General features: G+C 38.2%; 2 protein-coding genes across 3 annotated transcripts in view; one reads left to right on the top strand and one right to left on the bottom strand.

The window, feature by feature from the left end:
• Window positions 1-892: 892 nt before the first annotated feature.
• Window positions 893-8416, bottom strand: slc16a6a (solute carrier family 16 member 6a). Of its 2 annotated transcripts, none has more exons than XM_011487909.4 (6): window positions 8278-8416; window positions 6175-6415; window positions 5961-6104; window positions 5755-5883; window positions 2960-3850; window positions 893-1729 (listed from the first exon to the last, which is right to left on the bottom strand). In XM_011487909.4, the coding sequence occupies exons 2-6, from the start codon at window positions 6410-6412 to the stop codon at window positions 1506-1508; spliced, it is 1626 nt and encodes a 541-aa protein (XP_011486211.1). In that variant the 5' UTR covers window positions 6413-6415; window positions 8278-8416; the 3' UTR covers window positions 893-1505. The 2 variants fall into 2 exon arrangements, with proteins under 2 accessions (XP_011486211.1, XP_078793441.1); XM_078937315.1 differs by lacking the exon at window positions 8278-8416 and adding an exon at window positions 6581-6785.
• Window positions 8064-14855, top strand: part of arsg (arylsulfatase G) — a 15283-nt gene continuing 8491 nt past the window's right edge. Inside the window, exons 1-4 of the mRNA XM_020712113.3 lie at window positions 8064-8144; window positions 10245-10472; window positions 10557-10792; window positions 13534-13648. Of these exons, the coding sequence (XP_020567772.1) occupies window positions 8143-8144; window positions 10245-10472; window positions 10557-10792; window positions 13534-13648 (581 nt within the window). The 5' untranslated portion in view covers window positions 8064-8142. The remainder of the gene's footprint in view (window positions 8145-10244; window positions 10473-10556; window positions 10793-13533; window positions 13649-14855) is intronic.

Here is a 14855-nt window from a genome sequence, read left to right as displayed (position 1 = left end):
TGCTTTTTTCAGGATTTAAAAATGTGAGTTTACATACAACTAGTGATGCAACCTGGACATGTCATCAGTGATGTTTCCTGGGGCCATGGAGTGTTTCTTGTCTTTCAAACATCGTACACTCTGACCTAGCTGGGGTTGATCAGATCCCACCTTGTGTCCAGGTGGCGCCACCCACCCACAGTTCTCCCCTTCTAATCCACAGCCACCTTGACGTATACGTGTTTTTAAAGGTAACGTTATTTTTTATTAGCATTCAGGTGAAAAATATCAAATTTATCTAATAATCTGATTGAAAACTTTTAATTTACAAAAAATAAAAAAAAGTTCCTCTCCTTCTTTGAGACATTACACAGGAAACAAATGAGGTATTTTCATTACAATCTGTTATATCAATCAACATATCTTTTTTAGGTATGTAGGTATCCCCCCCAAACACACACACACACACACACACACACTCACACAGCTCAGTTTCTTGATTTTAGACAAACTTCTTCTCTAACAACAACATTCACAGCTTAGTGAACTGAAGGCTTTTTACATGCACTTTTATTCTTGTTTTAAAAAGATTAAAATTAAAATGTATGATTCTACTGTTTACTGTTTTTTTTGTTGCTGTGAAGCCTTTGAAAATCCCATTTGATCATCTTTTGAGATATTTTCAAAGTGTTCCCAGTGGTCTGATAATTGCGATTATACCGTTTTAGGACATAGTTTCTGCAGAGCGGCAGGACTGTTGGCGTGGAGCAACCCCACACTCCCTTCCCCTCCTAATTGCTGAGAGCTCGGAGAGGGGAAGTCATAGCCCTCCCAGTGTGTTTTCTACAGATACAATCTGTTTCAAACTGCATTTGTCCTCTGCGTCTAATTTACAAAAATTTCAATTGAAAAATACTCAAAAATGCAATTTTAATTTTCTTCCCATATGTCGTCTATCGTCAGAAAATTGACACAAAAACATGTTGAAAACACCAAAAACATGATTTTCATTTGAGTGGATCCATAAATTGCCTTAAACATGAATTGTGCAAACAGTACAGATTGTTCAAACTTGCTTTGTCAAATCCAAAAGTGCCTCATAGAGAATATCTTTTAATAAACATTTACAATTTGGAGTTCATTTGCCTCACAATACATCCACCTTTCAATTTCAATAACTAAAAGAAAATCTTTACTTAGACTTTTCTATGATACGGTCACTTAGTACAGGTTAACACACCTTTTCATTGTCTTTTCAGGGCTAACAGACATAAATTACTTTAAAAAACAATGCTTTTTCAAAAATCTTTTCACAAATGACTTTTGGTAAAAAACACTTTTTAGTATTTCATATTCACAACTGCTCATTCCAAAAGTTTCCTAAAAAAATGTCAAAATGCAGATCTGCACTAACAGAATTCTTTTTTTCTCCCACTTTGTAAATTCATGCCAGTTTTTCACATTTTTACGGAATATGTACTTTAGATTGCTTGACTTGTCTCTACAAGACTTCCATCCTAAGAGAATTAATGTGCAGCAGCTGCATCTGCTTGCCGTTGCTCTCCGTTTTGTTCCTCGCAGCTGTCTTTATTTTGTTGATCTAGTGCAGATTGTTTGGAGCATCCTCTTCTGCAGAGCATTCCTTTCTTTGCAGGTCTGACTAAACCCAGGAACAAGGCGCTCAGCCCCATGCCGATGGCGCAGGAGTAGAACGCAGCGCCATAGTTCTTTGTTATGTCCACCAGCACACCTGAGAGTCGAGGAAGAGGAAACAGCGTTATGTTTACAGAGATCTATCATTTTGTTTTATGAACAAAACATGTACAAAAAACATTGTTCTGAAGGTCAAAGTTCCTAAAGCTTCAGTCGCAACTGCCCTCACGGGTGGATTCGCGCTGTCTGCAGGCATAAAAAGGGGTAAACCTGTACGGGGCACGCGGGACGCCTGCAGGAAATCTTAAGATCTGCTTGTTGAGCCCGACAGCAATATTCTTCGTACGCATTTATTTCAAACAGCGACAGGTCTTGGTGAATACTTGTAAAACATGCAGAGCGCAGTAAGGGGGAGGTAGGTGAGACGCAGGCATGTTGTAAAATTTTTAAAAAATTTTTAACCCCCCTGCACACTAGCTGTGCGCCTGTTGCGTGCTCCGGCATTTTAGAAATAAGGAAATTTGTCATTTCGATTGAAGTGTGTTTGGTCCTATGGAAACTTACGCATCACTTGCACAATGGTATCTTCCATTTTAATGACGTCCCTTAACCCTTGTGCTATCTTAGATGACCCCACCCTTACATTGACGTGTTATTCCTACCATGACGAAGGTGAATAAAGGTGGAAAGATTTCATGTAATCCATGGACACCAGTGAGTTTCACAAATCATTGAAGAAAAAAGGTTCAGAGCACTGTCTAGTGGGTCTAGATGACCCAACTCCCAATGTTAAAGTGCCTAGGATAGCACAAGGATTAAGGTGGAAACTGCAAGACACACCTTGAGATGTGGCCGCTCCTCTCTACGACCTAGAGGGTCGTAGAGAGGGCCCGGACAACCCAAAAACCTGCAGCATCCGTACAGGTGCATGTGACTAAGGCCCTATGAGTTTAATTCTGATTTTGCTACAGCTGAAAAGGATTAAAGTTCTACTCGAGTAAAGCTACAGGCACACAGAGTATGTGACACAAGTCAGATCGGGTCAAAAGCCCATTCTTATGTGTGTATTTATACCATGGAGTTCACACTGGACAAGCAGGGAGGGGCTTCTTCTACTTCTATTTCTTTTTTCTTCTAGTGCATGTCGCCACCTACAATTTTGCTCTACTACGATAAAGACTTGGTGTTGCAGGTCACTTTTAAACCAGTTGGCGTAAATTAAAAGGGACGCCGTCCACACCACACTCCCAAATCAGAGTCCCCGGTTAGTTAATGACAGTGGCTAATTAAACGCGGGTGATGACGTAGCTTAAATTTAAATCTTTACCTCCAAGCGGTGGTCCGGCCAATCCGGCAAAGCTTTGGATGAAGACATAGACACCCCCCGCGGAAGTCATCCTCTCTATTCCCACAACATCATCCTCAGCCAGCAGTGGGATGTGGGTGCACGATATGGTGCCCATAAAGAACCCATACAGGGCACAGCAAACAGCCAGGCCGTAAAACTCCTTGACCAGAGTGAATCCCACCAGATCCAGGGTCATAATGATGACGCACACCAGAAGCACCAGGAGCTTCCTTCCGCTGAAAAGCCTGTGCGATAAGATCCACCCAATGAAGAATCGTCCCAAGATCTCAGCCACAGCTATGATGGAGAGCATGAAGGCGGCTCTGTCGCGTTCCACTCCGTGACTCACGCTTAGCTCTATGACGTAGAGCGGCGGGGCAAAGAAGCCCAGAGTGGCAAACAGTCCAAAGAGGGAATACAAAATGAAGCTGCACTCTCGGAGGATGGAGAAGTCTAAGAGCTTCGAACAGTCTTTTATCCCCTGCTTCTCGTTATCATTTTCCTGACTTGTCACTGTTGGTGTCCGCTCTGTCTCTTTTACTCCACCTTTTTGTAGTAAAGCGTTCTCCTCTGGGCTCTTTTCATCCTTGAGACACTTTAGGTCAGAGACTCCAGTGGTGCCGTAGCTGTCAATCATCTCATTTTCTTTTCTCAAACAGCTCTCTTGGTCTGAACCTTCCACGTGTCCACATTCCTGAAGGGCTTCCAGTTCTTTCGGCGATGATTTGTCAGCATCCGTGCTGTCGGATTCTCTGGGTACGATAAGGACCGGCCGGAGCAGCGCACCGCAGACAATGACGATGCTCTGCAAAGCTCCAATCAACGTCATGGTATGCCGCCAGCCAATTTTGTCTCTTACTGCCGAATATGCTAAAAGACAAGCAGACACATTCAGAAAGTGTTCAATTAGTGGAAACCTGAGATTTTTTTCAGCTATGTAGAAAAAGATTTAACCTTTTTCATAAACATTTTTTTAGTTTTCACTAAATCCTTATTTGTTCAGCAACACAAAGTAAACTTGTTGTTAAAATAGCATGGAATCATCTTCTGCATGGACATTTTTTCCTCTGCTCTTAACACGGGTCATTCTATCATTAAGTTTTGCAGGTTTGTAAACAGGAAGCGCACGGTTGCTCCACATCCATCGAACTCATGTCTGGACTTTGACTGACCTGCTGCAGCTTATTGATTTTTTCACATTTTCCTGCCCATCTGTTGTGCTATTGTTGCTCTACTTGGGGTCGTTGACCTGTTGCACAATATTTGGACTCAAATCTCAGCATTCTGATCTAAGGGGAACAGCTCCATTTGGAGTTTTGGGAATTTTTAAATAATTTATCTCTTACTGACTCAAAATCAGAGAGGTGTTGGGTCCCATTTTTAGAGTCTTTGGTATAACTCAACAACTTTCCAGACTCAAGGCAGACACTCTACCACAAGGCCACCGAGCTGGCTTGCTCAGCTGACTGCAGTTTGAGACAAAAATATTTGCATCTTTCCTGGTTCGCGTTGTAAATTACATTTTTCAGATTCATAAACGTAAAAACACATTTTTAAATCACACTAAATATGTTTAAAACGCTGTTTCTAAATCATAGCTTTGTTTATGATTGGATAAATTATGTTTAATTATCAATCAAATAATCAATCTTTATCAATATAGCACTTTTCATACAAAAGCATCGAAATAAATTTTATAAAGCAATATACAATAAAAAATAAATAAAATAAGGAATACTAAAAATGAGTTATAAGTCATCCAGTGTAAAAATCACAAGACTTCATGAAATACAAAGTAAATAACATAATAGTAATAATGAAATTAGCTAAAAGTCAGATTAAATAGATGGGTCTTGAGCCTTATCTTAAAAATCTCTGTGCTCTCTGTGGCCCTCAGGTCGCCTGGCAGACCTTTCCATAGCCGAGGGCTTTTTGCACCCTAAATTTAGTGACGACAATCAAATGTTAGCAATAACTGACAATGAGGTGTTTTCACGTGTCTGTGGAGAAATGTTGATAAAGTCTAATACTGCTGTGAATATCAATTGAGAACCAGACCATTATACTACCACCGCCATGTTTCACTGTAGCCGGACAGGCACAGTCTGTATTTTTATCTTTTTCGTTCTATCATATCTATCAACTTCTGGTTTAGTGTTGTTCAGTTTTTAGTTATGGGTACATAATGGCTCAAACTTTTTTTCTTTTTTAGTCGCAAAGTCCTACATTTTTTCCCCCCTTTTTCTAAATACTTTTTGTTTTGCCTTTTTCCCAAAAGTTTATGCTCAGCTGGTAATCAGCTGAGCATAAACTGGGACTGGGTCAGCTGGGACTGACGAATAATACATCTTAAATTCAATATAATTTTAATATGTTATGAGAAATAATCAAAATAATTAACAATCAGGAAGAAAAAAAGACATTTATACCACTATGGTTAAGAATACATAAAAACTTTTTGGCAATTAAAATATGCATCTTTTATAGGCCCACTTTTTTGTAGGGTTGGGAGTTCTAGTTGTTAAAAACAAAAACAAAAAAAACTACATTTTTAGGTGTTCATTTTATCCTTTTTATCTTTATATAAGTTTCTCTAAAGACTATAATCCCTAAACAGATTTCATATCATTATTTATTACTTGCTGTTTAATATGCATACAAAAAACATTTCAATGGTAGCAGGCTTTACTTTTTACCCTTTTTAAGCAGTTTACCATAAATTCATCCTTACTTATTGGAATACACAACCATAAAGGACCTGCAGAATCTCTTACCTGGTGCCAGAGCAAACAATGACAGAGACTCCCCAATGGAAGCCACAGCCACAACCAGAGACCGCCGACGGTTAAAGTACTTAGAGAGGATGGTTACCGTGGGCAAGTAGGTCAGACAGTAGCCTAAGCCTGCACAGTTGATGACATACAATTTCAAAAATTGTCAACAAAATTGGAGAATTTGGCAGAAGAAGCTAAATTATTACCTGCAACAAATCCATATGTGATGTAGATTTGATTGATGGAGCTGGCAAAGCTGGTGGCAATGGTACCACAGCAAATAAGTAAGCCTCCAATCATGACGACAAACTGGTACCCAAAGCGGTTTGTCATCACAGAAGCAAGAGGACCTACAGCACAACAGTAAGCACATTAATCAGGCGTCTATTTCTGCTTCAAAAACCCTCTAGGACTCCCTACCATTGAAGGTCATGACAAAGACAGCGATGGAAACCACCCAGGAGATCCGACTGTTAGATTCCTTAAACTCCGTCTTCAGGTCCAGCAGGAAGATTCCAAAAATCTTGATGGTTCCATAAGTGAAAATCTCCACCAAGAAAAAAGCCACAGCCACCACCCATCCCCAGCCTCCATCAGGCACCTCGGAGTACTTGTTGGGCCCCAGGAATTTTAAATTCTTAAATCTGCACAGTGTCATTCCCTGTGGAGGAAGAAGTCAGTTTTTAACAATGCAAAACCTTTCAGTACAAATAGAGGGTTAAAAAAGATTTAGCAGGGAGACCACTGGAAACAGACGCAGGACACAATCAAAAGAAGTTCTCCTCCTTCATTCACGCTTACAACCAGGAATATGATCAAACCAAACCGAGCAGCAGGTTCTTCCCTCACGTGCTTGTTGCACCGCTTTAAATAAAGAGCGCTGAAGATCAGAGTTCGGGTTCGAGGCTGCGCTCATGCGCAGAAAGGGGGCCGGATTCTGCTGGGAGTCAGATGAGGACGGAGCGGCCGCGCATGGGTCAGCTTGTTTTTCTTCACCAGCATTGAGGAGGAGATCACAGTAGGAACAAAAGACAAATCAGTCCTTCCACCCGTCTCTACAGGTGAGGCTGGAGGTAAAACCCGAAATATTTGGCGTCCTCCTCTCAGATGAAATACTTCTGTGCATTTCACCAACTGATGTTTACTGTACAAACACCGTCCCCGCAGAGATAGTTGGAAAAACACAGTAGTGGCTTAAGCTCAGTTTTTGTTCCAGTAAAATATGTTTCTTTATGGAGCATAGTAAAAAGAATGTCTACAATAAATTCAAAAGAAAATGCATTAACTGACCCTTTATTGTATTGTTTTGCATTAAAATAACACAAATGCTGCACAATCTAGTTGGTGTAACATAAACAACTGGGTCCCTTGTGGCTTCAGTTTTTATCTGGAGTTTGTGTGTTTTTGTCACTTAAGAACAAAATTCAATACAAGTTAAAAACCTATATTTGTGGCATTACTAAAGAAAATTGCAAAACATTTTGTCCTTTAGAAGTCATTTATGTTCTGTTGTGGTGTTTTAGAACCAAAAAACATCATATCTTTTTGATTCTTGTAGATTATTCTTTACATTTATCCCCTTTTGTGTCTGTTTCATTTACCACAAAAACTTAAGCTCACTGTTATCAATAAACAGATATATATGTGAGATGCTTTCTGCATGCATTTATGATTAATTATCTCTGGTGTCACAATTTAAATGCAAGATTTTTAGGCTCAATCATTGAATCATTTGTTTGAAGTTTAAAGGATGTGTTTCTAATCCAAACTGATCATTAAAAAGCTGTTTGAGGTTTTTTCTCATTATTTTAACTTTTTCCTTCTGTGGCAAATGTTTATTTTGTCTTGGTAAAGAAATGTAATATGAATATAATAAAGTAAAGGTATTAAAGAAAAAAAAGTGCTTTTATTAGTCTGATAATGTGCATGGAATGAACACGCTATGGGATTTTGTAAATAAGTTACAAAATGTAAACACACCCCTTGTTTTTTTCTGATTTGTCTTTTATATCTTTTTGACGCACAAAGATGATTTATTTTTTTCTTGGGTCATCCTGTTTACTGAAGCATATATATAGCATATACTATATATAATATATATATATATATATATATATATATATATATATATATATATATATATATATATATATATATATATATATATATATATATATATATATATTCTTTTAAATAAACAAAACATTTTAGTTGAAGAACAACATGTTCCAAAACAATTAAAAAAAAAAAAATTAAATTGAAAATGACCGAATAAATTGTGGAGCTACCATCTCATAGTTCGGACTATAGGGGGGGTTTGAATGAATGAGCGCGTGTTGCCAGTCTCACTACCGGTGACGCAGCAGCGCGCGCTTTACTACATACTCTATGTAAGTACTTTTACGTCGCCGGTTTGAATCAGACATTTCAGTTTTTAAAAATGTTTCAAACTCATTCAAGCAAATTAGAAAGCCGTGTTTTCTCGTGCTTCCCAATAACCCGATTGTAAGTTTTCAGTCTCACCCGTGCGCGCAGCTGTTTGTTTCTCCAGTAATCCTACTGTGCGCCGCGCTGCGTCATTGCGCTTTATGCTTCCTCCTGTACATGTCCACGCGCATTTATGAAGAAACATACTTGCAGGCGCGTGCACGCGCAAAGACACACGCCCTACAACCTAGCACAGACACGCTCTGCGTGACACAAAAATACAACCACGAGGGGCAGGAGAAGGGTTAAAGAAAATCTGGTTGCAGCCAGTTCCAACACCGTTCCCCCCGCGCGCCTCCATTAACTCCCCTTCTTATTACACAGACTTGTCAGTTAATATATGGTGAACTTTAAAAACACGAGTTTGTGTAACAGATGAGTTTTAAACTTTGGTTTTACATGTAAGAAGCAGATATCCAACCATGAACTACTAAAAAGAGGCATAAAAAGTTTGTTTTTGAACATAAAGTCACACAAAATAATTTATTCTTATGGCAGTTCATTCAAAAGTGTCTGTTTTTGGCTATTCCAATTCCTAATAACTGTCCTGTTGGATCTGTGGAGTCATATTTGATTGCATCTTTGCCCCAAATCATCTTCGAACTTGGGAATTCACCCCCCTTCTTTACCTGAAATCAGCACATTTGACATGTAAAATATCAACTCGTATCCCCGACATGACGTTTAATAATCAACCGTAAATGCTGATCTTTTTGAAAACTTTCAGCCATGGTTGATGTGTTTTGACACTGGTTGGGCATTTCCTCCTCAGGTATCCAAAGATCGGAGTGAATTACAGGCCTGTCAGGACAGACTGGTGTGATGGCAGAAACATGAGGAGTTGTTTTAGCAGAAACCTGATTACAGAATGTCCAGCTGTTGCAAAAGGGTCACAAAAAGCTCATTATTAGTGTAATAATCTGTGAAAAATAACCAACGTTTAACAAGAAATGTAATAAATCTTTGTTTTTCTCTATAGGATTTCCGTACTTTGTTTTTTTCAAAATCCTGCTTAGTCCTGTTCTCAGTGTCTGATAATAATTTAAGTTGTGTACTTTGTTAAATTTAGGGCAACACTTTAAATTACTTTTTTATTTTTATTTTTCATGTATCTGGAATTAATAGATGTTCAACATTTTGATTGTTTGTCATATGTTAACTGCCCCAGATGGAGTTTTAAACCTGTAACTTTTTGCATACAAAAAACAAAATAAAAGCATTTGTGAAAATCTAAAGAAAAGTATAAACACTTTTTATCCTTTTTAAATCCATTTAATTCTGTTGGTGTGTTTTCAGAGCCAAAAAAAGCAAACTTTATCTTGAGAGTATTGATTGTTCTTTATTTTTTATGATGTACGTACCAGTGTTCCGGTGTTCAAGGTCAGGGGTGTTCAGTTCCTGGCTTGTATCTTTAGGAAAATGTGTTTTCTACGGTGGCCACGAAGCTCAAATCACACTAAAAAATCACTCATGGCATAAAGCAATACTGGACATAATTATCCAATCAGCGATTTCCCACACTGGTTTCTCCAATTTTTAACATTTCATTTTAATTTCTAAAAACTACTTTTGCTTTCTGGAACATTTCATTTTTATTCCTTTCATTTTTTTGTACTTTTGTTTTGATTTCTAAAATGTAATTTTATTTATTTAATTATTTCTTTTGATTTTTTAAATTGTCTTCGTAATTTTGCGTTGAGTGATTTGTTTATGTGATTTGCACTTCAGGGCCACCGTAGTTTTGTTTTTTTTAGCAAAAAGTCTTCATTGTAAATGAGAACTTATTCTCAACTGATCCTCCTGGTCAAATAAAGGTTGAAAAAAAAATAAACAAATTGGATTTAATCACAAAAAACAGTTTATTTACTTTTATAAACTGACCCTCACCCAGAGGGTAACATCTGTCTTTGACGTTTTATGCAATCAGCAAATATTCCATAAACACTTTTTGTTTTTTTGGATGAAAAGTTTTAATATGGTTGAACCTTTGCAACCCCTTGCAGGTTTGGACCCAAAATGTCAGACTTCCATATCTGGCTGCTCCTGGTCTGGGTGTTGTTATGGACTTTAATGCTCCTCACAGCTTCCCATGAGGTCAAACCAGCAAAAAGGCCTAACTTCATCATCATCCTGGCAGACGACATGGGCTGGGGCGACCTGGATGCCAACCAGCCTGAGAGGAAGTCCAACAACACTCCTAATCTGAACCTGATGGCTGCGCAAGGACTGAAGTGAGAAGTGTTGGGAGTGAAGTGACTTCATGAGTTTGTATTTATTCACAATAACACCTCTTTTTTTTTCTTTTTTTTTAACAGGATGACAGACTTTCACTCCCCGGCCTCGACGTGCTCTCCGTCGCGTGCGGCCATCCTGACAGGCCGCTACGGCCTCCGAAACGGGGTGACCCATAACTTTGCGGTGGAGTCTGTGGCGGGATTACCTCTGTCTGAAGTCACCTTCCCCCAGCTGCTGCAGAAGGAAGGTTATTACACAGCTATGATCGGGAAATGGCACCTGGGACACAATGGTCCATACAGGCCAACCAAGAGAGGTGAAGTGTGTCCTTTCTGAGTCCGACAACATTTACCAAACCCCTACCATCGCCCTGAAGCACAAATCACTCAACATGAAAACATTTTAAAGATTACAACGAAAATGTAAAAAGTAACACAACTAGTAAATTAAAAAAAATGATTTTTTTTTTATATCAAGCAACTAAAATATGGAGAAAAAGAACAAAACGAAAGTAGCATCCAGAAATCAAAATGGAAAGAACACCACAAGAAACTGGAAATGGTCGGTATTTTGGGATATCGCTGATTGAATAAAGACGTTTGTCCATCATTTCGACTGAAAGTTATTTGGCATAAAGCAACACTGGATACGGTCCGTTCTAATTATAAAACTTTTATAAGTATTCGGCCATTTGAAAAAATTCAAACGTCAAACGTCAGCATAATACCTACCTTTTCTGGTTTCTTATTTTCACCATTTTGATTCACTTTTCGGAATTTTGTTCACATTTCTTGTGACCCTGTTGTGTTCGCCTTGAAAGATTCCAACTTCCTGATCAACTGATGGTCAATTTTGTACTGTCTAGATGGTAATGGTGCAGCGGTAGGGCAGTCAAGCTACGGTTAGAAGATTGCAGGTTCGACTCCCACCTAGCCAAGTATATGCTATTTACTATGTCTTCTCTTTTATTTTTCACAATTTAGTGGTGTCTACAGCAGAACTGTTCACCTCATGCATATAACCCAAATATTGTAAACACATAATACTAATCGACTTTTTTTGAAGGCCTCTTTCAAAAAACTCCATTATGCTGCACAGAAAAAGCAAGAGCCAATAAAATCACTAAAAATATACATTAAAAACACAATCAAACCAGCTGGATTAAACAGATGAATTTTGAGTTTGGATTCACACAACCAAACAAACATCAAAGCGGCTGACATACAGGAAGGTGGCTTAGTTAAGGATCTTCGGTTTCACATAAGGCTGTGTTACATCCCTGTCTAGGGGCATGTAAAAGGATGTAACATAAAGGTTAAAAGGAAAAAATGAAATACTTCAACGATTCAAAAACTATCACAAACAAACCCAGGCTGAAAATAAGCTAGAAATGTACTGTAACTCAAAACAACACAAAAACAACCAAAATACAAGGACCAAAAGATGACGGGGCAGTATTTAAACCCTGAGCTGGACGTCCTCAGCCAATCAGGTGCTATGGACAATTTGGGCTCCAATCTGCACACAAATATAGGATGGGAAGAAAAAGAAACAGAACTTCCCACTACAGCTGAAAACAAAAGAAGATAGAGACAGAAAACACTACAAAAGAACAAAGCCATTGATCCATTTGTGGCAGTGGAGTCTACCTGCTTCCTGAGGGGAACCACCTGTTCCCACAACTGGCTGAAAGATTGAAGCAACATGGAAAGATTTTTGCTTTGCTTTTTTAATTGATCTTTACTATGTTTTTGTGTTGAGCGATTTATTTGATTTGAACTTCTGGGCCACTGTAGTAAAGAGTTGATTGAGCAATCAGCCAACTTTTGCAGTGACTGAAGCTTAAAGAAATAACTTCCTGTTGAAAAGGTGAACCAACACCATCATTCAGTCAGTGGGGTCCCATGATACCTTCCTTTTTTCGTTTTATTATTTAGTTCCATTTTTTAACATTTCATTTACTGGTAGATTTCTGGACAATACTGATTTTCAAACTGTAATGTTGTTGTTTTTTATTAATTAGTTTATTGCTTTTTAAATTGTCGTTTTGATCTTTAACATGTTTTTACTCTGAGTTAAGGGGTTTAACAAAAGGAAAAGACACAGATAAATATTGCTATTGTGAAATGGGAAAAGGTGCATTGTGCCCAGGTTATAGAAAATTGCAGTCCTTGGAAATGAAAAACCAAAAAATCAAAATCGGTGAAATCGGACAAAGTGATGATGTGATAAACCCAGTTCTGCCCAAAAATTAACAGAAACAAAGAGGAGAGCACCAGATCATGGAAATGCACAGCAAAGCTAAGCCCAACAGCACATATTTTCACTTATTTTCATCCAACTTTCAAATTATCACAAGCCATCAAACACGTAAACACCTTAACTATTAATAATGACATGCATTTATTTGACATACAAGTTATTGATGTGTGCAAGCTTGTTACCCAATAGCCATTGCTTTGATAAGCATGAGAATGTATGCAAATTTGACTCCTAATTTCTCCGTTATGAGTAAGCTTCCTGAAAAAGGGTCCTAAACACAAAAGATCTCTTGACAACCAAATGAAATCACATTAACTTGTTACACAACAACGTGACCTGACAAACGTTTTGGGGGTATTTTTCCACTTCAGTCCCACACCTCAGACTTCCTAAACCCCCTGCAGCCTTCAGCTTGTTATAGCAAGTCGACAAAACGGGGTCACCTGTGACAAACAAGCCCAGCTCTGTCTTGACAAAAGACAAAACGAGCAGCTGGTTTCTTCCTCAGCTGACTGATGACCCCCCCCCAACCCCCAGCCCCTCACCCGCCAAGCGACCCTGACAGAGATGTGCAGGAAAAAGTCCTCACGACGATCCTAGCAGGACAGGCAGCTGTGGGAACTCGTAAACTAGTCGGCTGCAGTTGTCTTGTGTCGTCAATCATCAGTCGTACTTTGAAACAAAAGCTGTCAGCTTTTCCTGATTGCATCACAAATCATGAGCTTTCATTTAAGCGTGTTGTGTTTGTGGGTCGAGACCTGAATGTTTGCTGCATTTTCTCTGCCTCCCTCACAGGTTTTGACTACTACCTGGGCATTCCTTACAGTAACGACATGGGATGTACTGATAAACCAGGATATAATCTACCCAAATGCCCTCCTTGTGAATCAACTGGATCTCATTTGATGAGGCACGGGTATTTTTCCTTTTATAACCCGTATTAAACTTTGAACATGAAAAGTTTTTGAATGTCTTTTTTGGGGCAGGCTTGGATAATTGCACAATTTCCAACATGTCTGTATTTTTGTCCTTCTATTGTTAGTATCATCCTTACGTTCGGTTCATATTGACTGTATTATCATTTCCAATATGTTTGAAACACATAAAAAAGTTTCTGTATTTGGTAAAAGGAAACCTTTTTTCTTTTTCATCCATTTAGTACAACCTAACCTCGTCTTTTTTTAAAATTGATATATTCTTGATTATATTACACAATAATTCCACAACGAACCTGAAACTGTAAAAAAAAACTATTCCGAGTAGTACATTCAACTCCAAAAATTGAAATAAAACTTTTTTCATGTTCTATAACAAATATCAAAGATGTAGAGACAAGATATAGTTGTATAAATCCACATTAAACTTTGTTGTAACCCTTGTTCTATCCTAGGCACTTAAACATTGGGAGTTGGGTCATCTAGACCCACTAGACAGTGCTCTGAACCTTTTTTCTTCAATGATTTGTGATCTCCACTGGTGTCCATGGATTACATGAAATCTTTCCACTTTTATCCACCTTTGTCATGGTAGGGAGAACACGTCAATGTAAGGGGGGGGTCATAGGATAGCACAAGGGTTAATCAGGCGAAGCTCCACTCGTAAGGATTTCTTCCAAGGGGAATCACAATTATGAGTCATATCTCTTGTTATGTTTGTTTTGAATCACAAATGTAAAAGATAAAAACCTTCATATAACATTTTAAATGAAACCTACACTGAAGGGGGGCTTTTGTCATTTCTACATCATTGTAAACAGTTCATGTGATTGGTAAGTTTAGAGATATTTAAGGTTAAAGGCGGAATTCAATTTTAGGATTTTGCCTAAATTATACATTTTTTGTTGCTTACAGGATTTTATTTCCATTTCTTTTAATAGTTTTAAACTTGCGTTTTCAAGGTCATGTAAAAATCCTCAAAAGTTCTCTTTGTTACATTTTCTTTTGTCCTGACCAACATTTTATCAAGGATTTTTACACTAAATATCAAACTTTGTAAAAATAAATCTATTTCTAATCCCCTGAAGAGGGTCTAGTGGTTTGAAACCCAGAGTGAAAGTGCGTAAAAAGGTTTAAGAAAAAAAAAGCGTAGAAAGCTGATTTTTCACACATTTTTTACAT

Source organism: Oryzias latipes, chromosome 19 (genome assembly GCF_053564925.1).
Source record: "Oryzias latipes strain Hd-rR chromosome 19, Olatipes_Hd-rR_3.1".
Taxonomy (NCBI): Eukaryota; Metazoa; Chordata; class Actinopteri; order Beloniformes; family Adrianichthyidae; genus Oryzias; species Oryzias latipes.
Note: the sequence above shows the minus strand (reverse complement) of the source record. Positions and strands in the feature narration are given on the sequence as shown.

Excerpts from the sequence above, each read along its gene's own strand:
- slc16a6a (XM_078937315.1), bottom strand. The coding sequence starts at position 6,670 with ATGAGCGCAGCCTCGAACCCGAACTCTGATCTTCAGCGCTCTTTATTT. Across the intron at positions 5,884-5,960 it reads CACATATGGATTTGTTGCAG|GCTTAGGCTACTGTCTGACC; the intron begins GTAATAATTTAG and ends TCAACTGTGCAG. Across the intron at positions 3,851-5,754 it reads ATTGTTTGCTCTGGCACCAG|CATATTCGGCAGTAAGAGAC; the intron begins GTAAGAGATTCT and ends CTTGTCTTTTAG.